The sequence below is a fragment of the Poeciliopsis prolifica genome, unplaced genomic scaffold (assembly GCF_027474105.1).
Source record: "Poeciliopsis prolifica strain line A6 unplaced genomic scaffold, Auburn_PproV2 SCAFFOLD151, whole genome shotgun sequence".
NCBI classification, from domain to species: Eukaryota; Metazoa; Chordata; class Actinopteri; order Cyprinodontiformes; family Poeciliidae; genus Poeciliopsis; species Poeciliopsis prolifica.
In genome coordinates, this window is record NW_026562526.1 from 36,128 (window position 1) to 59,146 (window position 23,019).

At 45.5% G+C, this 23,019-nt stretch overlaps 1 protein-coding gene across 1 annotated transcript; it reads right to left on the reverse strand.

Annotated features, from left to right (window-relative positions):
- Positions 1-1,229: 1,229 nt before the first annotated feature.
- On the reverse strand, positions 1,230-18,378 carry LOC129355947 (LIM domain-binding protein 3-like). The gene is given in 18 exon segments (XM_055025583.1): positions 1,230-4,267; positions 4,334-4,449; positions 5,089-5,209; positions 5,961-6,141; positions 6,214-6,253; positions 6,256-6,354; positions 6,357-6,513; positions 6,516-6,565; positions 6,874-6,921; positions 6,924-7,074; positions 8,587-8,744; positions 8,857-9,089; positions 10,245-10,405; positions 10,480-10,489; positions 11,920-12,077; positions 13,257-13,326; positions 13,398-13,549; positions 18,167-18,378. Coding segments are annotated over 18 exon segments (2,091 nt in total). The 5' UTR covers positions 18,263-18,378; the 3' UTR covers positions 1,230-4,177.
- Positions 18,379-23,019: the final 4,641 nt, after the last annotated feature.

Consider the following 23,019-nt stretch of genomic DNA (forward strand, 5'->3'; position numbering starts at 1 on the left):
TAGCAAATCTGACATAGATCACTTGTTTTACAGGATGCCTCACCCTGAGTTGCTGTCAATTTATTATCACAAATCTGGAAGATGTTCCCACATAAATTCCTACTATGCTAATAGATAGTTACCATCGTGCTTCTTTTGGCTTTTTACTTACCTGCCGCCATGTTGGATATTGAACTCTGGGTTGTTCAGTGAGCCTCTCCCAGTCAGTCCTGATTCAGCTACAGTTGCTGTTTCATTTCAATTTTAAGATAAGGAAGAGAAAACAGTAGAAACCAGAGGGAAAGGAAGCTGGATTTAGTTAATTTTCATAAATTCTTTTGATAATCACTGTATATCTGGAAAGTACCTGCATGAATTTATCTTATTCCAAACTGTATTAATCTGTTTCATCAATATTCTACAGAAATACCTCCAGTTTTTATTAAACTGGAGAAATCAAATATTACATAATTATTAAGTCCAACTATAACAGAAAGGAACATATTTACAATTTAATTAAACTGAGTTTAAGTTTATTTTAAATAACTAGCCTTCAGCTACTTTATTTCACATTTTAATAAGTGAATGTAAAATTATTATTGAACTTGAAGCAGCAGCAAACTTCACATAACTCCTGATTAAAACCATTTTCCTGTTGATTTGAAAATTCATTTTAAAACCCTGAGTTATCTGTCAGATCGTCTCCTTCCTAATTAAAGAACTAAGTTTTGTTTCAAAAGCTGGTGTCTCTGTTTTCTGGGTGGAAAAGCAGTGAAAGTGACAGTAAAGTTAGTCAATTTCATTTACAAATAAAGTGATAATTATATTTTAAAAAATTCTTCAAGAAAAGTGAAACTGCAGTTCTTTGGTTTGTTCTAAAGCGAGCGGGAGTGAGACATCCTAGCATATTTCCTCCTCTGTGTAAATTGCCGACCAGTTGCTTTGGACGGGCTTTTATTTGAAAACAACACCAAAGGAGACTCTGCCTCCCTCTCGTGGCAATAAATATAAATACAGTCTGAGGATTGTTGCAATAATTGTCGGTTAAAAGTGAATCATTGTGATTTTGACATCTGCAGCTCAAATTAGTTACAGAAACCTGAAACAGGAACTGAATAAAGGTCAAAGGTCAGAGAACAGAAAGAATATTCCTTATTTTCAATCATTTAAATGTTTTCCACAGTTTATGAATCTGATTTCTTACTGACCAATGAATGATAAGATTTCAAAGAATGAAAACGACCAGCTGATTGTGTTTGCGGTGCTTCTTTATTCGTTATCCGCCTGTCAACACGAAACCAGGCAGCTTTAATTCAAACGGTGAGGTTAGCACTTCTCTGTCTAAACTAACACCGACATGCTGCTCTGCATGCACACTGCATTCACCCTGAAAACAAACCGTATAAAAGGACGAGACGGAGTAAAAACCCAACACAGATCATGAACCAGTCGGCCCAACAAGGAGGAAAACCGAGTCCGACCCGAACGGAGCTGCTGAGGAGAAAAGGCACAAAGACTCTGAACGACTCGGATCTACGCACAGAAACCAACATAATCTTTAAAAAAGAATCAAGCATTCAGTGAAACAACGTTCACACTGCAGAACTTCAGACTGTTTTAGTTCAGATCCTTAAACCACCACTAGATGGCGCAACAAACGAGACAGAAAGAGCTAAAAGTGGGAGAATGTTGTCATGAGAACAAAGACAATTTTACAAGAAAAGGTTGAAATACAAAAATAAAGACAAAATATTATCAAAATAAAGTAATAATATGAGAAAGAAAGTATATGACAATAGTCAAAATAATTTGAAAATAAAGTCAGAATATCACAACAAAAAGGTCCTACAGTAAAGTTAAACAATACAGAATAATGTCATAATATTTTCACAATAATGTTGTAATAATACAAGAATAGTCCAAAAACACCAGAATAGAATCAGAATATTACAAGAAAAATTTTCAAAAATAAACTCATAATAATATGAGAATAAATTCATTAGCAGAAAAACGTTGTATAAATGACTTTTACCAGAAAAATGTTAATATGAAAATAGTAATATTACAATAAAAAGGTTGATCAACCATAAAGGTGTAATAACACCAGAATGAAGTCATAATATTATCAGAATAAAGTAATAATTTTATGAGAACTGACAAATCAGTCTTAGTGCTGCGCTAACATGAGGAACGTTCAGCATGTTGTGAAGTTATGCTTTCGTTTCCATTTGACAAATAAGGAGATAATATTTTAACATTTATTATCAGGACTTTGAAACAATTGAATCTATTTAGGAGAAAGAACCACAGACATCAAATCTCTATTCTCTCCAATCTTTGCTCCAATTTATACATTTTCTCATGATTTCATGACTTTCTTCTGGTAATATTATGAGTTTTTTTTAAAGTTAAAACATATTCTGGCCCTAATAATCTGTCATACTGAGCTGTCTTGTCTTCTCAGGTGGATTTTGGTGACACCTGTGGTCACTGAAGGTACTGCTGCTGGGTTTTATTATAATCTATGTTCAAATGGCCTAAAAACACACATCAGAAATCATTACTTTTGTTTCACTCCATAAAAAATACAAATTTAAATTAAAAATCTGACTTTAGTTACGTAGTTTTTTTTGGCTTGAAGTGGCTGCAGTTTCTTCAGCGGCCAGTTGAGGCTGCTATAAACAGGTTTATGAGAATACGTACATAAATGAAAAACATTTTACCCCAATAATTAGCAAAAACCTTGTTAATTGTAACAGCTTTCATGATTTCTGTGAGAACGTTAAACCAAATGACAGAGTTAGATCAGAAAACACAAACCAGTTGTTACAAACATACAACAAGGATAAAGTCAAAATAACTTTCAAACATTGTTTAAAACTGTTGCTAAATTGCATCCCAGGTTATAATCTGAAATATTCTCTTCAGGTCTCTGGCAGCAGGTCTGTTTCCTGAACATCTACTCAGCCAACGCAGCGACGGTTTAGCAAACATAGCAATAATATTTAATATTCGTTTCTATGCAGATGATTCTAGCCTGTTGGGCGATGTTCTTTCTGGTTGACAGCAGAGGTCTGGATATTAGCAGACACCTGCTGAGACTGGTGCTTATTAACTAAAAGCAGTAGCAGAGATGGAGGTGAAAGATAGATCTAAGTGCAGTTCTTGTACTAGCCACCAGGAGACGCTAAAACAGTATTTATAGTTAGCAAACTGGTTTCTGTGGTCCAAAATAATCTCAACCCTGAATCTTCTGGATTGGAATCTGGTTTCTGGTCCAGATTCTGATCAAACTTTCAGATTTACTGCTCCTCTAACTACGTTTTTTACTTTTATTAAAAGTTAATCAGGTTAAAAAGCAGATTGTGATTATCTCTACTGTCATTCTGGATTATTTCTGTGTTTGTGTTTAATTTACCTGAAGCTGCAGCAGCCTCCTGTAATCCAGAGGAAGTGGTTCTGAAGTTCTGCAGTGTGAACGGACCCGTTACACCTGAGCGTCTGATCTGCGGCAGCTCAGACACGTTTACAGTTCAGGTAAAAAAAAAACTAAAATAAACACTTCAAAATACACTCAGCGATCAATAAATAGAAAAGGTTTGAGATAAAGACAGAGGAGGATCGGCTCCATCAGCTCAGTCTGCAGCAGCGCCCCGGCAGGTCACACAGGAAACGACTCGTTAGCGTTTCCTGTGTGGATCTGTTGGGTCTGAGATGAAGCTGCTGCAGACAGAAAAGCTTCACAGCATAGAGTTTCTGGATCTGATGCTGTTCAGTCCAGAGATCGGCACCAGAACCAGAACCAGAACCAAACTCCTGTTGAGCTGAAAGCATCTCTATACATAATAAAAGTCAAACAGGCACATCTGCAGGTTGATTAAAAAATAAAAACAGAACTTTATGGTTTGTGTCTAGAATAAAAAGATGGCACAAGTTTAAAATCTAAAACTTTGTGTTAAAACATCAAACTGTATTCAACGACTAAAAGTGACGTTAAAAATAATTTGTTCTCCAGCATCAACCCATCGTCTGTAGTTGAGGGATCATTTTTCCCTGCAGGTGCAGCATGGAGCCGGCTGTCTCTGACCTGAGCCCGGTCGCATGCAGCAGCAGGACTTCCTGTCTGGAAGCAGAATCATCATCATCATCATCATCAGTAGCTGGTGGTTAGCATGGCGGCTGCTCACTCAGCTCAGCTCTACACGTTGATGGCGTGGGCGTGCTTCTTGCACAGAGGCTTGTCCTTCTTGGAGTAGAAGGGCTGACCCTCCAGGTTCACGTGGCACACCTGCAGAGACAGCAGCACTTAAAGGACAGCCTGACCTCTGACCTCTGCCTCTGAGCCGGCTCTTACTGCGCACACGAAGCAGGTGTCGTGCCAGGTGTGGCCCAGAGCCTCGATGAATTTATCTCCAGCCTCCACCGGGAAGTCGCAGCCGTGACACTTGGTGCTGAACAGGGCGACGTAATCTGACGGAGCAGAAGGACCAACGCTAAGCTGCTAACGCGCTAACATGCTAATATTTGTTTCAGAACTGCTAAACAAGGACTTCCAGCAAATTCACCATTTTTATTCCAAGGATCAAAGATCCGTCAGAACCAATGGTGGGAACACTTCTGCTAGCTGGTAATAGCAAAGTTTTAGCTCTGAGCTTTAGCTTTAGCTCAGAGCTAACAAAGTTTTTGCTAACTTTGAATTTTTTAGCACACTTAGCTTCTCCTAAATTCATTTTTATGGATGCAATTTAAATTCAAACAGCAGACAAATTCAAACTTATCATCGGCTTTAGCATTAGCTTCCACTGTTTACTATGTTGGTGTTCCAACTTCAGAATTTTTATTTTTAGCGTTTAGAGTTAGCTAAAGCTAGCAGCACCACCACTGATAGCAAGGAAATTAAAATCATCACAGATAATTTATGAAACAAATCTTCATCTCCACAACAACAAAACCAGCTCCACCTTCCTACTGATGTAACCACTTTAACCACCAGCAGGACCAAGTTCCCTGTCTTTTCCTGGTCGTCTCTTCAGACCATGTTCCCTGTTGGTGGACCTGAAGCCTCCAGTATAAACCCGGTTCTGTCCCAGAGAACGGGGTCCGCTGTACCTTTCTCGCAGTACGGCTCCCCGTCCTCCATGTGGAACAGGCTGTTTCCAAACGGTTTCCCGCAGGCGGCGCACACGAAGCAGGTGGTGTGCCACGTCTGCCGCAGGGCGTGCATCACTTCCTGCAACGCATGTGGTCGTTACGTCACTCAGAGAAACACCAGAGGCAACAAACTAACCAAGGCCTCAGAATCTCAAAAATCAGAAAAAATAAACTATTGTAATGTTAAATATTTATGTATAATGCAAACAATTTTTTTTTTAGCCCTTAAATATATTTTGTGTATACTTTGAATTTCTAGAACAGCATTGATGATGAATCTGGTCTCTCGTCTCTTCTCTGTTTTGTGTTTGGATTTCTCACCAATTTCACAAATCTGCCATTTTTATTTCTTGCAGTAATTTTGTAGTCCAAGTTCCAGGATTTGAAACTACAAATGGAGGTCAAAATGTTTGGTTGTTGGTGAATTAAGCCATCAGAACCTCTTAGCACCATTTCTCTCGGAAATGTTCCCACATCAGAGGTGGAGTATTTGTTGTGCAAAAGACAACTGTGTTGCTATGACATCCTGGTCATTGCTTTGCTCGCAGTAGCATTGTGTTTTCTGCTATTGCTAATGTTAGCGCGGTGTGCTAGCAGTTAGCTCCCTGAGGACTGAGCCATCCTGTATAATTCTCGTTGTTTTTGCCCTTTTTGGCTTTCCTTCTATGCGATTCCTGTGCTAGCATTACCATTAGCTGGCTTGCTAACTATGTCAAGACTTTGTTCCCATTCCCATCACCTCAGAGCTTTAAACTCAAAACACGTGCAAAGTGGCTTTCTAACCACTACATGAGAGTCAGGATGACCTATGACCCCAGGGTCTGCCTCACCCCCATGATCTTGGTGTTGCAGCGGGCACAGGTTGGAGCGAAGAACTCCTCGTAGCAGTTCTCACAGTAGACGTTGTTCTGCTCCTCCACGAAGCTGACGTCGGCCAGGGAGACGTGGCAGTAGTGGCAGTTGAACTCTTCGGGGTGCCAGGACCGGCCGAGGGCCACCAGGAAGGGGCCCCTGGGACCACAGCAACACCGTCACACACTATGCACCGCAACGAGCCGCTCTGATGAACGCCGAGGCCCGTACCTAATGACGCTGTTGCACGCTGAACACAGAGGCGTGCGCTGCTGGCGGCGAACCTCTCTGCTCTTTGAGCCACGCCCCTCGCCACAGGAAGGAAGGGGGCGGGGCTCGGTGTGATGTGGGCGGAGCTGGGGGCGGGCGGCCGGCGGGGGACGGGTTAGGGATGTACGCCGGCGGGGGCGGAGCCGCCTGAGGAAGCGGCTGGACCTTCGCGGAGGAGGTGGTGGTCTTCCCCGGGTCGAACTTATCGGCGAAGTTGGTGTCGGTCACCCAGGGCGGTCGGTTGGCGGTGGAGGAACCCGGAGAGGAGCGGCAGGGGGTGGGGCGGCTGCTGCAGGGCGGGGCTGGACTGGAGCTGCAGACACAGGCAACACGGTCTGATAGCATCACAAAGTGAACAGACAGGCTGACTCTGAAAGCGCTTAGCGCACTGAGCTTCTCTTCAGCTCAAATCTAGGAGTGAAATAACTCTGGTTTTAGCATTAGCTTCTCCTAAAAACAGCGTTGTTATATATTGGCTTTTATTATGCTGAAGCCTTTTGAGACTCTGAGAATCAGCAATGGTGACCTCTGACCTTCACTCTGACTGACAGGTGTTCTGGTTACAGCCTGATATCTGCTGATGTGCGCCCTCTGACGGCCACCATATTCACACTCCCTCACCTGGCTGGGAGGGGAAGATGCAGGCCGTGCTCACCACCTTCGGGGGGCGGAGCCAACGGGGATCTGGATGGAGCTCTGCTGGGTGGGCGGGGCTTGGAGTGGGGGAGGCTGCTGGTAGAGCGGCGGCATGGGCTGGAACTGCTGCGGCTGGAACTGCTGAGGGGGCGGAGCCTGGTGCGTGGGCGGGCCATCCCGTACTGGCTGGAAAAGCACAAACACATGTTAAAATCGAAGGTTCAATTCCCACAGCAGAGCCTTCATGTGAAGGTGCAGTCTTCATCACGGACTGTCTTCTGATTGGTCAGGCTACAGAGCCTTTGATTGGCTGCTTGGTGTGACCAAGTAATGCTCTCTTCATCCATCCAACCATCTCAAAGTTTCTTCAGAAATATTTCTGCCTCTTTAATCGACCAATCAGCTCAGCAGGTGGCCTGATGTCCCACTCTCTGTGAAACACTTAAACGCACCGCCTCTCTCTGAAGACTGAAATCAACACTTCCTCACCCTCTGACCTCTACTGCTTCCTGTCAACCGTCTACATTCACAAGCTGATGATCTGCTGGGGTTTTGTCCAATCAGAGGACGGGTGATCTGCTGGGAGTCAGGAATGTTTCAGGATGAATCCCTGCTGGGAGCAGCAGCTGGATGTTGGATCAATGTGATTAGAGCTTTATTAGATCTGGAGCAGTGAGGAAGAGGAGGAGGAGGAAGAGGTCAGACGTTCCTCCATGACATCATCTCCATGTCAGACTCCTGCTCACATCTGTTACTGGTTTTTATTCAATTCTGAATCCTGTTTGGATCTAATGGTTAAATGTTATAATCCTCATAATCAATAATATTAATTTTTAACCAAGACTGAAGCACCCAATTATTACTCCTTGGTGTTTATTTGGAAAATATTGAGCACTTTGGGATTTTCTTCTGCAAAATATGTATTTTTTCCTCTGGCAAACAGTCAAAAGACATTTAACCATGGAAAACTGAGTTGATATATAAAATATTTAATGTGGTGAAAGTTAAATGTTAGTCTTTATTAGTTTAATAAAAGGCATTGTTTTGGGATATCAAAGTGGAAACTGTGAAGTTAATTAAATAAAGCTTCTGATTTAATATTGTTAGAGATAAATAACCAAACAATGTTATTTTTTGTGGTTCTGAAACAAGTTTTATTATTTCTTGCAGAATATTTAAATTGTCTTGTTTCTTGTTGTTTTCAATCTGACATTTTAACACATCTGCTGTTTTATAGGAGTGAAATGAACTGAGTGTTTTAATCCGTTTCCAGCAGGAAGTCGACCTTCAGTTGGATCTAATCTGCTTCCTCTTCCTCCCAGAGACAAAATAAACTCTCTGGAGGAAACAGCCGACCGCTGCTGCATCGATCCAGGACCAGTGGAGCCTGGAGGATCGATGGGATTAATGGAGGATGAAGAGCAGAGAGCCGCCGCCCGGCGGCGGCGGGCCGGTGGGCGGAGCCTGTTACACTCACATGATGCTTTCTGCTGTTTCTGCCTCCAGAGAAACTCGGGACTGAAGCAACAGGAGAAACTTTACGTTCTGCTCAGGTTTCCAACTTCCTGTGTCTGTTGCCAGGGTAACTGATGCTAGAAACCCGGCAGACGGTTCATTAAGAAATATTAAGTTTTATGAATGTTTGTCTGCTGTGTGTATTTAGTTTCCTGTTAAAATAAAGTGAGGCGACTGAAACACCGATATGTTCTGGAGCTCTATGCTCCCATCATGAGGTTTGACATTCTGGATCCGTTTCCGTCTCGTTCCAGAAATCCAGTGGATCCAGGTCAGCCTGCAGAGCTGCAGCTCCCCCTGCTGGACACACACACTCACTGCATGCAGCTGGAGAAATGGACCTGCAGGTTCGGGTCAGTAAAGTGAGGGAGGGAGAGGGGGGTGCTCAGGTGAGGAGGCGGAGTCTACCTGCTCCTCTTCATCACCTCCTCCTCCTCCTCATCCTCCTGCTGCTGAGCTGGAAGCAGAAATAAAGAACCCATTGATCGCTCCGCCTTTGTCCTCCAGAACCAGCAGAACCAGACCTACTGGGCTCGGTTTGGGTCAGATGGGCCAGCAGCTGGAACGTCTTGGACTGGGCGCCGCGGCGACTCCAGTCACTCTGGTTCTGGTTCTGGTCTGTGGTCCGGACCGCCTGGCAGACTGGAGAGGCGCTGTCCACCAGCCGGTCGCTTACAGAGACACGACTGCAACCAGAACCGGACCGGGTCAGAACAGAACCGCTTCAGGAGCATCAATCAGAGCCAGAGCTGGAAGAGCTCCGGCTCCTCGATCTGAGTGGGTTAACTGGGTTAACTGGGTTAACTGGTTTAACTGGGTTAACTGGGTTAACTGGTTTAACTGAGTTAACTGGGTTAACTGGGTTAACTGGGTTAACTGGGTTAAAGACACACTGACTTGATACTGAGATGGGAAAATAAAACAAGAACTGATCAGAGGAGAAACCGGATCAGAACATTCAGAGATTTTCTCTTCAGTCAACATTTTTCACCTCCAGAGACGCGCAGAACTCAGGGTCAATCTGGGGTCATTCAGGGTCAATCTGGGGTCATTCAGGGTCAATCTGGGGTCATTCAGGGTCAATCTGGGTTTTTTTTTAAATCTCCAGAATAAAGTTATAATTTTATGTCAGCTCCTCCAACAAAAAAAATTAAAATTATAAATTTTGAGCATCTTGTGAAATTATATTTGGCATCAAATTATTATGATTAACAGTAAACGTCTGAACTGATCATCAAATCCTGAAAACTCTTCAAACTTTTACTCATTAAAACTTTTTTCTTGTAATTTTATTTTGATGTTCTGACTTCATTCTCAGTTTTCACTCTGGCCCTAAAACTCATATTTTTAAGACTTTCTGGTTTGTTTTCTAAAGTTTTTCATTTTGCACATCAGAAATATTGATTATTTTAATGAGTTTCTACTGTTTTTAATAAACGTATTAAAAATCAGTTTTTGTTTTTCATCACAGCGAAATAGAAACGAAGGGAAACAGAACCTACAAGCCGACCATCAGAACCAGAACACTATTATTGAACAGAACCAACACCATCAGAACCGTCTGTGATTATTGATCCTTCTGACAGCAAAGGTAATCAAGAAGAGCAACCAGAACCAGAACTAGAGTCTGGATCTCCTAGAGTTCCCAGAACCAGAACCCAGCAGAGCAACAAGTCAATAAACGGACCTTCGAATGAAACAGGACAATAAAAGTGGAGGACTGAGCTCAGACAGTTCAGCTGCTCAGAACTGAACCCAACAGAACCAGAACCTCCACGGAGGTCAGATTTTACCCAAAGCACCAACTTGTCCAAAGAGTTGGACATCAGGCAGCGTCCTACCCAGCATCGTGTCCCTTGGCCTGCGATTGGCCGGCGATGGTGTCCATGATGGCGTCCTGCGAGTACAGGCTGATGGGCATGTTGTACTGGGCGTGGATGATGGTGGCCTTCCCGCCCGGACCCGTCACCTCGATGGTCTTCTGGGCCGACAGGCCCGAGTCCTTAGTACGCCGGGGCTGAAGCCGGCACTGAGGGGGGAGGACGGACAAGACCAGGAAGACACGGAGGACAGGACGGTTGGACGACTGGGTTTGAGTTTAAAACAAGAAGAAGAAGCAACCAGAAAGCTGCATGCTCACAGCAAACACAGCACAGGCCCGGTTCACCTCAGAACCAGCAAGCAGGACTGGGCTGGCCTCAACCAGAACATCAAGACACATAGGAGACCCGATGGGAGGCTCTGGAGACGCGTCGGAGACGCTACTGTGCATCAACATAACTAAATGTCCTCAAACTGACGAGGAAACTATTCGTGAAACCAAACTTGGAACTGAATAAACGTCACAAAGAATTAAAACTTCGTCCCATTTCGCCAGAAACAAAACTTTCATCTTTATTTCTAACTGTAGAAAAATCTTTCAATATTAGCAGTAATAATAATAACTAATATAATAATAATGCAATTCATGCACTCGGCAGCATGCAGTCTGCAGGAAGGTTTGGCTGAACTGGATTTGGTGTCAAACGCTGATTACTGTCATAATCTGACATTGAGACAGAAATAAAAGGAATTAAGAGATTAAATTATTTTCTGATCAAGACATTTTCACTCCCAGAAACACTAAACTACCCACTGAGGTTCCAGCAGCTAAAGATTCGTGCTAATCTACAGACATCCAGCAGAACCACAGCAAACCGTCAGACACACAGCAGACAGGGTACTAACTTGGGAGGAGCGGGGCAGAAAACCTTGGAGACAAACAGACGACAGAAACAGAAGAAGAAGAAACATCATCAGAGGCTGAACAAAAGCCTTCACATGAAGAAATGAAGATCAGCGTCCGTCAGCAGGAGGCGTTCTTCATCAAGAACCTTCAGGTCCTCCTCCAAACGGGCCAGGACCACCTTTAATCTGGTTCCAGAACCTTTAATCTGGTTCCAGAACCTTTAATCTGGTTGCAGAACCTTTAATCTGGTTCCAGAACCTTTAATCTGGTTGCAGAACCTTTAATCTGGTTCCAGAACCTTTAATCTGGTTGCAGAACCTTTAATCTGGTTCCAGAACCTTTAATCTGGTTGCAGAACCTTTAATCTGGTTCCGGAACCAGATTAAAGATGTAGATGTAAATCTCTGCCCTCTGCTTCTCGTGTTTAAACCGGAGCAGCTCCAGATCTCCAGCTGCTGAATCTTTGGATTCTTCTGGATTAAATGCTGAGAACGTTTGTTTTAATTCCTCTACAAGTCAACCGTCATCTATAATTTCAGTCCCGAACCCTTGTGACGCGTGTTGGGGTGGGGTCGGGTTACCCCTGACCTTTAGAGACGCCCTCGCTCCGACAGGTGTCCGGCCTCGGCGTTGGCTCGGTCACCAAACCCAGCTGAAGAATCGCCGCTCTGGATTAACTGACCTCTGCGCTTCAGCTAAAAGTTTCATCCCTAAATGTTCTGATCAGGTTTGGTTCCTCCTCCCTGGGGTCAAAGGTCAGCAGCGTTAGTGGCATGCTCTCTACGTACCCCGCCTGCATGGCCGCCATCTCCCTCAGAGTCTCCTCTGAGTACAGGCCGATGGGGGAGTTATACTGCCCCCGGTGGTGGGGGCTGGGCGCCGCGCCACTCCTCCCCGGAGAGCCGGCCGCCGCAGGCTGGGGCGGCGCAGACGCACGGCCGTTTACCTGAGGCGCCGGGCGCCGGGAGGAGGAGACATGAGGGGTCATCTGAGGGACAGACTCACAGCAGGACTTATCCAGTTTAAGACTAAAATCACACTTTGCTAAAAATTAGAATCTGGACCATATTTAACAACTCGGTTGGTATATTTTATCTTCAAACTATCAGATTTATGTGGAGGAGTTTTGGTACAACAGAAATACAAACTGCAGCTAAAATCACTTCCAACTATTTAACAGTGACGGTTTTATTCTAACCCTAAACATTTACATTCAGTCTGTTCCCTCCTGACGGTCCAGTCAACCCGGTTCTACTGTAACCAGAACATCTGCTCCACCTCCAGCTGCTGTGGTTCTGAGTCTGACCAGCCTGTTCCCCTCCTGGCCTGTGGGGGCGCTGCATCAACAACCACTGCAGGAAACAACACTAAAACTCTGAAGACACTGAGAGCAACTTCCTGTTTCACCAGATGAAACAAGATGGAGGCGTCAGAGTTTAGTGATTTCTCTTTAGTCTTTGGCTGAAGACCAGGAGCCATTTCTGCTGCTAGCGCTAGGCTAACACGCTAGCCTTGATTACCCAGAATGCCCTGTGCTGCTGGGAATGATTCATCTAACTGTTGTTTTAATTTATATCTATCAGTTTCCTATCGTTTGATTATTGGTGAAGCAGACAGATTAATAATCCAGCAGCAGAAATAGATCAACTTTATTTTTTTTTAAATATCAAACAGAGTATTGTGATAAATTTCAATATTTCTCACCAGTCATCTCAGAAAGTGAAAAACTTTTCAAATAGATTCATCTCACAGGGACTAAAATATTTTAAGCCTTTATATGTTTTGCAGTTTTATTGGTCATGGCTCCAGGTAAAGAAAACCCAAAATTAATTTTCTCAGAAAATCATAGACTGATGAGAAACGGATGGTTGAAGAATAAATGTGAAGTTTCTGTAAAGTACAAGCTCCTCTTATGACAGTGAATCTCCCTGGCAACCAGTCAGCTGCAGCCATAGTCATGACATCACAGTGTGACGCTTCACTGTGAGACGACTGGTGAGACGTTTTCCTCTCTAATGCGACATTCTGAGATGTTCTGCTGTAAGGAGCAGTTCCTCATGTCGCCACTGGAGGCAGCAAAGAGTTTCTGAACCATGAGAAGCTGCAGTCAAGGGGGCGGAGCTACCTGCTGGTGAGGGATCATGGGAATCACGGCGTCCATTCTGGGCGGCGCCAAGGCAACGGGGCGCTTCGACCTGCAGGAGAAAAATCATGAGTGCTGCTGGTTCTGCAGGTGAGGTGACCTCAGGTGACCTCTGGTCCTCACTTGGTCATGGTGAGCGCCAGGCTGTGGTGCGCCATCTTGATCTTGTTCTGGGCGTCCAGGTGGGTCATCCCCTCGGTGCCGACGCCGTCGATGGCCACGATGACGTCGCCCTGGATAAGGTTCCCCTGCGCCGCCTTGCTGCCCGGCGTTATCTGTCTCAACAGAGAGAACCGGGCCAGAACACGGAGAACGGGTCAGCGCCACGGCGGATTACCGCTGGCGTTCCAAGAAACAATCAGTGGAATGAGAACAGATCGATTTATCATCCGTTCACTCAGATTACTGTAATCTAGGGACAAATAATCTCGCTGGGAGACAGAATCAGAGTGGGCTGAGAGGGAGAACCTTCCAGAACTTCTCCAACCCTCCAGAACCTTGTGACCCCAGCTCAGCTCCTGGTCCGATTGGCTGCCAGATTAATCAGAACCAGATCGTGAAGTTTAACAGGAAGCTGCTCACTGAGCCCGAACAATGCCGGGCCTGTGCGGCGGCCCGGTTTCAGAGCCTCTCTGACCCACATACAGGTCGCAGCCTGCATGGCTCACATTTCGCAACTGGGTCGGACCGGACCGGCCGCCAGGATCCCTGGTTCTGGTTGCTTCTGATCCGCCGGTCCAAAACGCTTCAGCTTCATGTAGTTCAGATTCAGACATTTCTCTGATTTCTGGTAATTTAATCTGAATAAATTAATTTGTTTTGGTTCCAGAAAGAAAAGAATCATCATTAAAAAATGAAAGTTTATTCACCGCTAAACATAAAACCAACAGAAATATTTAGAAAATCAGAACATTCATCATGTTTTGATAAAGTTATCACCAGATATTTGATCTAGTTTCAGTTCAGGGTTAATTATTTAAACTTGTTAATCTACCTGAAGCTCTTTGTTGAATTTCGTAACTTAATTTTATAGAATATTCCTGTCACCGTTTCTCGTTTCCATAGCGATCCGGTTTCTGGATCATTTATGGTCAGTTATTATTTTTAAATTATGTTACACTGTAGTGACCCCCACTAGTTAAAAGCTAGCTATGCTAACTCTGAAGTGCTAATCATAAACATTAGTTCTGCTAATGCTAAGATGCTAAATTGCTCATTTAAGCTATTGACTGATGCAGATCTGCTCTCAGCGAGCGGCCATGTTTTCACCAACACGGCGGCCATGTTTTCACCAACACGGCGGCCATGTTTTCACCAACACGGCGGCCATGTTTTCACCAACACGGCGGCCATGTTTTCACCAACACGGCGGCCATGTTTTCACCAACACGGCGGCCATGTTTTCACCAACACGGCGGCCATGTTTTCACCAACATGGCGCCCAGACCAGCTGCTTCTTCTGCTGCTTCTGCTTCTTCTGCTGTGACCTTCAAGACGTTATTGATGTTTATGTCCTGCAGCAGACGTTTCATCTAGTTTCTGACGTTTCAATCCCAGATGTCCCATTAGGCTGTGATCTATGACGTTCTGGTTCCGACGTGAAGGGTTCTGGTTCTGGTTCTGGGATGGATTCTCTCTCAGTAATCTAATATTTCTGATTTATGGCCTTAAATCTGATCTGCTTAAAGGTCTAAAACACTTTAAAAGAGGTAAATATTTATGTTTCTGTATTTGTTTGATATAAAACTGTAGGGTTTCCTTCTGACCTCTGACCTCTTCACTATAGGATCCACCAGCATCCCTGCAGGTCTAATTTGGGCTCTGCGGATGTGGGATGCCCCCGCTGCTGTAATGGGAGTTGTGGGAGTCGCTGGCCGGAATGGTGCTGGCCGGGACGGTGCTGGCCGGGTCAGCGCCGCGCTGCAGCACGGCTCCGGTTACCGCCGGCTCGCCTTTCACTGTAAAGTTTACAGGAGCAGCTGAAGCTGCAGGAAAACCGACGCCTGCAGGGCAAAGAGCCGCTGCGCTTTGCAGCAACAGCAAAACATGACACAAAGATCAGCAGAAAGCTGCATCCTTCACAGATTACAGAAGAGAAGAAATGAAAACATTCCCTCTGAGTCACTGGATCCAGTTCAGCTGATGGACAAACCAGTTTAAAGGGAAACCAGTTCAGACGTTTGTAGAAATGTACAGAGAGCCATTACTAAAGCTACACTCAGAAATTAACAGCAATAATTTGGGTTAATTTTTTTAGTCATATTTTTGCTTCACTTCATACTAAATATTTCACTTGGAACTAAAAACTTGACCAGCTGAATAGTTTCCTTTAAACTAAACAGTTTGAATCTAAGTATTTAGTAGCACAGCTGCAGTCTGGAGCAAATGTTTAACTCCTACTCAACCATTTTGTTGAGAACTTCAATATTTCCATCTCCATATCTAGCTAGCACAGAGCTAACTGTTTCGCTAATGTGGAAAATCCCCCCTGATGAGGGGAAGTGGACTGTCAAAGTAAAAGCCTGCTAACTTCTATCATCCTGCTGGTGAAACTGAATCACTTCAGTTTCTGCAGATTAACATTTAGTTGGTAAAACATAAATATTTAGCTCGCTAATTAAATGTTTTGCTTTAAATGGTGACATTTATGAATGAGTGAATCCCATGGTGAACGTATGACTGAATGATGAATAACCCAAATTATAGCTGCTAACTGAGTCACAATCAGCTCAAGTTCTGCTCAGCAGTTTGGCCAAATAATCCAAACCTTGATACCAGAACTTTCCTTCCTGCAGTTTGGACCCATATAAATGAGGAACCAGAGAAAACCTGATGTTTGCTCCAAAACGGTTCTTCTGATACCAAAACCCCATCGATCCTGGTACCAGAGATAGCGCCGCCTCCTGCTGTTGTTTCCAGAGGATCCCCTGTTGGCCGACTGCAACATCAACCTTTAGTTTATCTGAACCTCCTGCAGACCGGATCAGAACCACCTGAGGGTCTTCCAGGCTAATCTGGTAACTTATAAAAGGGTAGAACTGTGATGGTTCAGACCCATAAACAGCTGATGTTACCGTTAGAACATTAAATAATCCAAATTGATAAATTAATGAATAGAAATACATTTTTCCAGAAGCGCTTCATGTCTCTGATTGTCACTGATGGTTCTGGTTCTCCTGACACCTTCAGAACATTAAAGTCCAACATCAGTAGAACCTCAAGAACTGCAGGAGGTTCTGACATCTGAACCAGGTGACCAGAACCAGAACCGAGCTGCTTCTTCCCTCTGGATAAAAATGTTCGGTTCAAATCAACCAGAACATACGAGGCTTCGTAAGACACCGGACCACAACAGAACCATCAGAACCAACAGAACCATCAGATCGGACCAATAAAAATGTCTATGACAGAACAGTTCTACTGGACCGATTAGAACCTTTCAGAAAACACTCATTTCTAATGACATGGGCTGCTACTGAGAGTTGGGACAATATGAGTGGAAAATTCAGTGGAAGGAAAAAGTGTAAACTCAGCGCTTTTCATGTTTCCCTCTGATGACAAGTTTTAAGGAGACGCTGATTTCAATTTCCAGCAGGACTTGGTACCGACCCACATTACAAACAGTACCAGTTTATCACTCTGGCAACAGCAGCTCAACAGGCCTGGCCAGAACCTTGAAGGGAATAAATGGACTGATATCAAGAGGAAGAAAGACAGCGAACCAACGATCCAGATGACTTGAAGAAGCTAGCAGTGGAGGACATACTAACGCCACTCTGCTAATCGCAGAGCTAACGTTACATTTAGCGGCTTTGTTAACTTTTACCACAATCTGCTTCCCTAAATTAACTGTTCCAAACAGATTCTAAAGCACAAATTTGAAGTTTTAGTTATCAACTTAATAATTCCCCAAGCAGTTGAGCATTTATATTCATGCTCTTATTTTGAAGTTTGTTCAAAATATTGTATCGGCTTATTTTATAAATAAACTGAACAAATATTAAGAGCATAACAAATGAATGAATGAGTTAGCATTAGCAGATCTAATGTTTATGATTAGCGCTTTAGGGTTAGCTTAGCTAATTCCAGTTAGCCGAGCCGACCACTGGTCACTGTCAGAGCAACCTGGGCTTGCAGAACCTCAGGAGAACCACACTTCTGGGTTTTTATTGTTCTGGTTTAATGTTCTAGAGTTTAGTTCCAGAGTCACCAACAGAAGGGCCCAGTAGAACCAGCAGAACCAGAACAGATGCCAGCGCGGCCATGAAGACAGAACCTGCTATTCAGAGACCGAGCTCTGGAAACATAAACCCTGTCCAGTTTTAGAAGCTGCAGCTCTGTTTTCAGGGGCCACCAGGCCACGAGGGGCCGCGGAGGCCATGACGGGCTGTCGAGCCTCGGGGGCAATGAGGGGCCGTGGAGGCCACAGGTGGCCATGAGGGGCCATGAGGAGCCGCCAAGGCCATTAGGGGTCCCCCGAGGTGATGAGGGGCCGTGGAGGCCACAGGTGGCCATGAGGGGCCATGAGGAGCCAAGGCCATTAGGGGTCCCCCGAGGTCATGAGGGGCCACGGAGGCCACGGGGGGCTGCCGAGGACACGAGGGTCCGTGGAAGCCACGGGGGACCACCGAGGCCATGAGGGGCCGCCGAGGCAATGAGGGGCCGCCGAGGCCTCGGGGGCCTTGAGGGGGCGCAGCAGCAGGCCCAACTCAGCAGCCAGTCGTGGGATGATGGGAGCAACAAGCAGCTTCACTGTAACGTCTCCCTGATGATGAAACCAGAGCTGGAGGCTGATTGGTTCAGCAAAGAGTCTCAGTCCGACCAGAAACTCTCCTTAAGTATTTACACCCCTCTGCCGGATCGGACCCCACCGGATCGGACCCCATGCTTACCCTGGAGACGGTCAGTGGCATGTTAAAGTCCTTGCCCCCCTGCAGCCTGAAGCCCCAGGGCCCGGGGCCCGGCAGGGTCACCGTGTAGCAGCTCATTCCTCCAGGCGGATCCTCGGTTCCGAACCGCAGAGACGCTCTGGAAGAGAGGAACCGTCTGAATGGTCAGGCAGGAGGAAGGTTGAGGAAGGCTGAGGAAGATGAGGCGGCGGGGCGCGGCGCTAAGAATAGCCAGGGATCGCAGCGCGGCATTGTGGGAGGGGGTGCGGACGGGGAGGAGGGGTAGGACTTATATGGCGTGAAAGGAGACGGGGAATGCCAGGCTCGCTGTGATTCACCAGGTTAATATAGACCCTCCGATTCTTCCAGACCCTCTACAGGGTCTCCCACGGACACAACCAGGAGCCGGCAGGAAACGTCTTGTTATCTGGAGATGATAGCGCCGAGAGGTCCGATACGGGAAAGGTCAGCAACAGGAGGCCAAATACCTCACTGGGACCAGAACCACTCAAACACTGAGTCCAGAACCATCACCGACTCCAGAACCATCACTGAGTCCAGAACCATCACTGAGTCCAGAACCAGGAGCAGAAATGGATCCTTATCATTTCTTATTGGCTTCAGTCTGGATGAAAATCATTAAAAGGACCTCTAATAACAGTTTTTCCTGATGCTAACCCTAACCTGGATCATGGATGTAACATGTAGCATGTAACCTGTAGCATGTAGCATGCAAGCTACAGCATGTAGCCTGAAACTTGTAGCATGTAGCCTGTTGTTCAGGGTGGGGAGGCTGATCCCAGTGCAGCTGGTTCTGCTCAGTGTCGAATGTCACCTACTAAGTTTAGAGGGGAATCCGACAGAGACGCTGCTGAGCCTCTGCAGGCTCCAGATCCATCCTCCTCCTGGGCTCCTCCCAATCAGACCAACCTATGGGCCCTAACAGAGATCCAGATCCATGGTTCTGCAGAACTGGGACAGGCAGCCTCTGCAGGGACCCACAGAGTCTCAGGAGGCCTGGAGAGCACCTGCTCGATCCACCCATCCATCAGGTGTACCTAATAAAGTGGCCTTGTCTGAAAGGTCAGACCAGCTGGTAAATGGAGTGTGCCCTCCTCCGGCTCAGGCTGAGTAAAGGTCAGCTCTGCTCCATTAGCCGTTCAGAACCAGCGGAACTGGACCAGAACCAGCAGAGCAACTGTCTGGAGATGTTTTCAGTCTCTGAACTCAAACCTGCAGCCTCTCATAGAAACTGTGTGACTTTCCACCTGGGCCAGGTTGCCCCGCCCTGGCTCTCAGCTCCGCCCAGCAGGGTCGCCCTGTGCACAGAAACCAGCAAACACCTGAAATCAACCCCAACCTGTCCGGGAGAGTCCAGACCCGGAGCGTAGCTCCGTCCGGTTCCGACAGCAGCTGCCGGCTCAGCGGGGGGAGCAGCGCGCGGGCGGCCGCTGCCGGCCGGTCCCGCTGCTGCTAGGGCTGAACGGTACCGTACCTGGCTGGGAGGACGGGTCTGCGGTGGTCCGGGATCCAGTTCCGGTCCCGTCCGGACTCCCTGCCTCGGAGCGGAGGGCGGGGAGCTCAGGGGATTTTCATTAACGGGATTTTGATTTAAAGAGGCAGGAGCCTCAGAGCGACTGTCAACAACACACACACACACACACACACACACACACACAGCTTCATTTAAATACAAATAATACAGAACTATTCCCAATATAAACTCTCCACAAAGTATTCATACGGGGCCCTGTAAAGGACATGCGGAAATCTTCTTTTGCTCCCCGTTATATGCTTACTGCAATATGCTGCTCTATTTTCCATACAGTCACAAATATCACTTTAATATTTCAAGCGTATACACATTTAAGAGCCTCGGTGTTTATTCATAAATGTTTGGAATCGATTTATTCCCTGCATGTTTGTTAACGGCCCTTAAAACCGACACAATTAAAACCCTCACATTATTTAAACCCGCGATAATAACTGGCCCAAATAGTCTGGATGTATTTTTAGGCCCGAGCAGCTAAGCGCTGCGAAGGCCTATTGTTTTCCTACTGTTTCTTATTAGGCCCGAGCAGCTAAGCGCTGCGAAGGCCTATTGTTTCTGTACTGTTTATTATTAGGCCCGAGCAGCTAAGCGCTGCGAAGGCCTATGTTTTCCTACTGTTTCTTATTATTATTCTGCCCCCTAAAGAGGGGCCTTTTTGGGGGCTTTATCATATTCAAAAACTCACCAAACTTGGCGGACGCGTAAAGGGAGTTTCAAAATTTTGTATTTTAAGGTCATCGCAAAAATCCCATAAGAAATGGCTCAATAGCGCCACCTACAAATTTTCAAAGGACCCTTTGCTATTCACTTACTTTATCCTAGAGACATGAAATTTGGTACACTTGTAGAGCTCCCCAAGATGCTCAAAATTTACAATTAATGTCATAGTGCAAGTATCACAGGAAGTCGGCCATTTTGGATTGAAGGTCCAATTTTGAGGCCATTTTTGCCGTTTACAGCCTTCGTATTTGTTCGAACTCCTCCTAGGGATTTCAATTGATCGGCTTCAAACTCGGTCAGTCTGTTCAGAAGGCATGTCCCATCTAAAGTTATCAAAACGGTGAGTTTTTGAGTATGCTGAAGGGGGGTTAGCAGGGGTCAAAGTTCACCTACTCGCCATAAAAACATAAACTGCTATATCTCCTACACAGAAATTCACAGAGGCACCAAAGTTTCTGTGATTTATCATCATCGGGTGTCCTACAATACCTAATGGTCGAATGATGACATCACTTAGGCCACGCCCCCTGAGAACAGGAAGTGTAATGTTTTACTGTGAACTGTCGCTATCTGACCCCTTTGACCTCATCAACATGAAACTGTGCCAAGACACAGAAGACATGTTGGTGTATTGAGGATTCCAACCCCGACCAGCTTTGATGGAGCAGGTGGGCGTGGCGGCGTGGCGAAGTGACCTGTAACGCCATCGCCATACGTTTGGCTCTCAATTCCACATTTTCAGGCCCAGCTGCTCCAAACTCACAAAGATGGATCTTCATCCACTCCCCGACAGGAATCCATCACAATATTTGGTGGGCGTGGCCTAATTTCTTTATAGCGCCCCCTAGAAAATTTTAAATGATCAGCCCCAAGCCATGCTTTAACCTACAATTACGAAACTTTGTACATATTTGTATCATGTCAGGACTTAAAAGAAAGTCTCTTGGAGCCATGGTCTAAACCCCACAGGAAGTCGGCCATTTTGGATTGAAGTTCAGATTTTGACCCCATTTTTGCCGTTTACAGCCTTCCTATTTGATCCAACTCCTCCTAGGGATTTTGATTGATCGGCTTCAAACTCGGTCAGTCTGCTCATAAGGCATGTCCCATCTAAAGTTATCTAAACGGTGAGTTTTTGAGAATGCTGAAGGGGGGTTAGCAGGGGTCAAAGTTCACCTACTCGCCATAAAAAAATAAACTGCTCTATCTCCTACACAGAAACTCACAGAGGCACCAGAGTTTCTGTGATTCATCATCATCGGGTGTCCTACAATACCCTATGGTCGAATGATGACATCACTTAGGCCACGCCCCCTGAGAAAAGGAAGTGTCATGTTTTACTCTGAACGGTCGCTATCTCACCCCTTTGACCTCATCAACATGAAACTGTGCCCAGACACAGAAGACATGTTGGTGTATTGAGGATTCCAACCCCGACCAGCTTCGATGGAGCAGCTGGGCGTGGCGGCGTGGCGAAGTGACCCGTAACGCCATAGCCCATACGTTTGGCTCTCAATTCCACATTTTTGGGCGCAGCTGCTCCAAACTCACAAGGATGGATCTTCATCCACTCCCCGACAGGAATCCATCACAATATTTGGTGGGCGTGGCCTAATTTCTCTATAGCGCCCCCTAGAAAATTTTAAATGATCAGCCCCAAGCCATGCTTTAACCTACAATTACGAAACTTTGTACACATGTGTACCATGTCAGGACTTACAAAAAAGTCTCTTGGAGCCACGGTCTAAACCCCAGAGGAAGTCGGCCATTTTAGATTGAAGTTCAGATTTTGATCCCATTTTTGGCGTTTATAAACCATTTCAGTAATTCGCCACTTGGGGTCAGTATTGCTCCACAAATGAAACAGCAGATAAACAGGATGAAGAACAATATCAGTTTTTCGCCAGTAGGTGTCAGTGTTCCTCCACCAATGACAGATCCACGGGCGGATGGGCGTGAAAACTTTGTGAGAGCGTTGCCATGAAATTTCTAAAAGGATAGAAATGTCTCAGATAATTTTTGTTGAATTAAATCATGCAGTAAATGTAGCGTTTTCTTACTTCTTCCAAACCATTTCAGTAATTCGCCACTCTGAGTAAGTATTACTCCAACAATGAAATAGAGTGCTTTAGAAACACAGCTGAAAATGATGAAAAATGACGATCTGCAGTACTTCGCCTGTGCATATGTTCGACTGTAAATGACACGTGGATCTTCCGACTGACGCCAAATTGGATACGTATGACCTTTGTTGACCTCGAAAGAGAAAAACAGCATTGAAATATATTTTGACTCCACTGCGCGACCTACATTAATCCGCCAGCTATATTTCTTCACTAAACCAATGAATCTGCACCACATTTTTTTGCATCGTCAAGGAGCGCCGCCGAACGCATCGATGCGTACCGCCTGGTGGACGGGCGTGGAAACTGCGGAACAACTTCTGTGTTGGAACGTGGGAAGCGTTGATGGAAACTCAGCAACAGCTTCTGCAATGCGGCCGGAGGTGCTGAAAACTGCGTGAGAGCTTCTGTGGTGGCTGGCGTGAGGCGGCGGTTGCTCGTACCCCGCGGTGGACAATAGG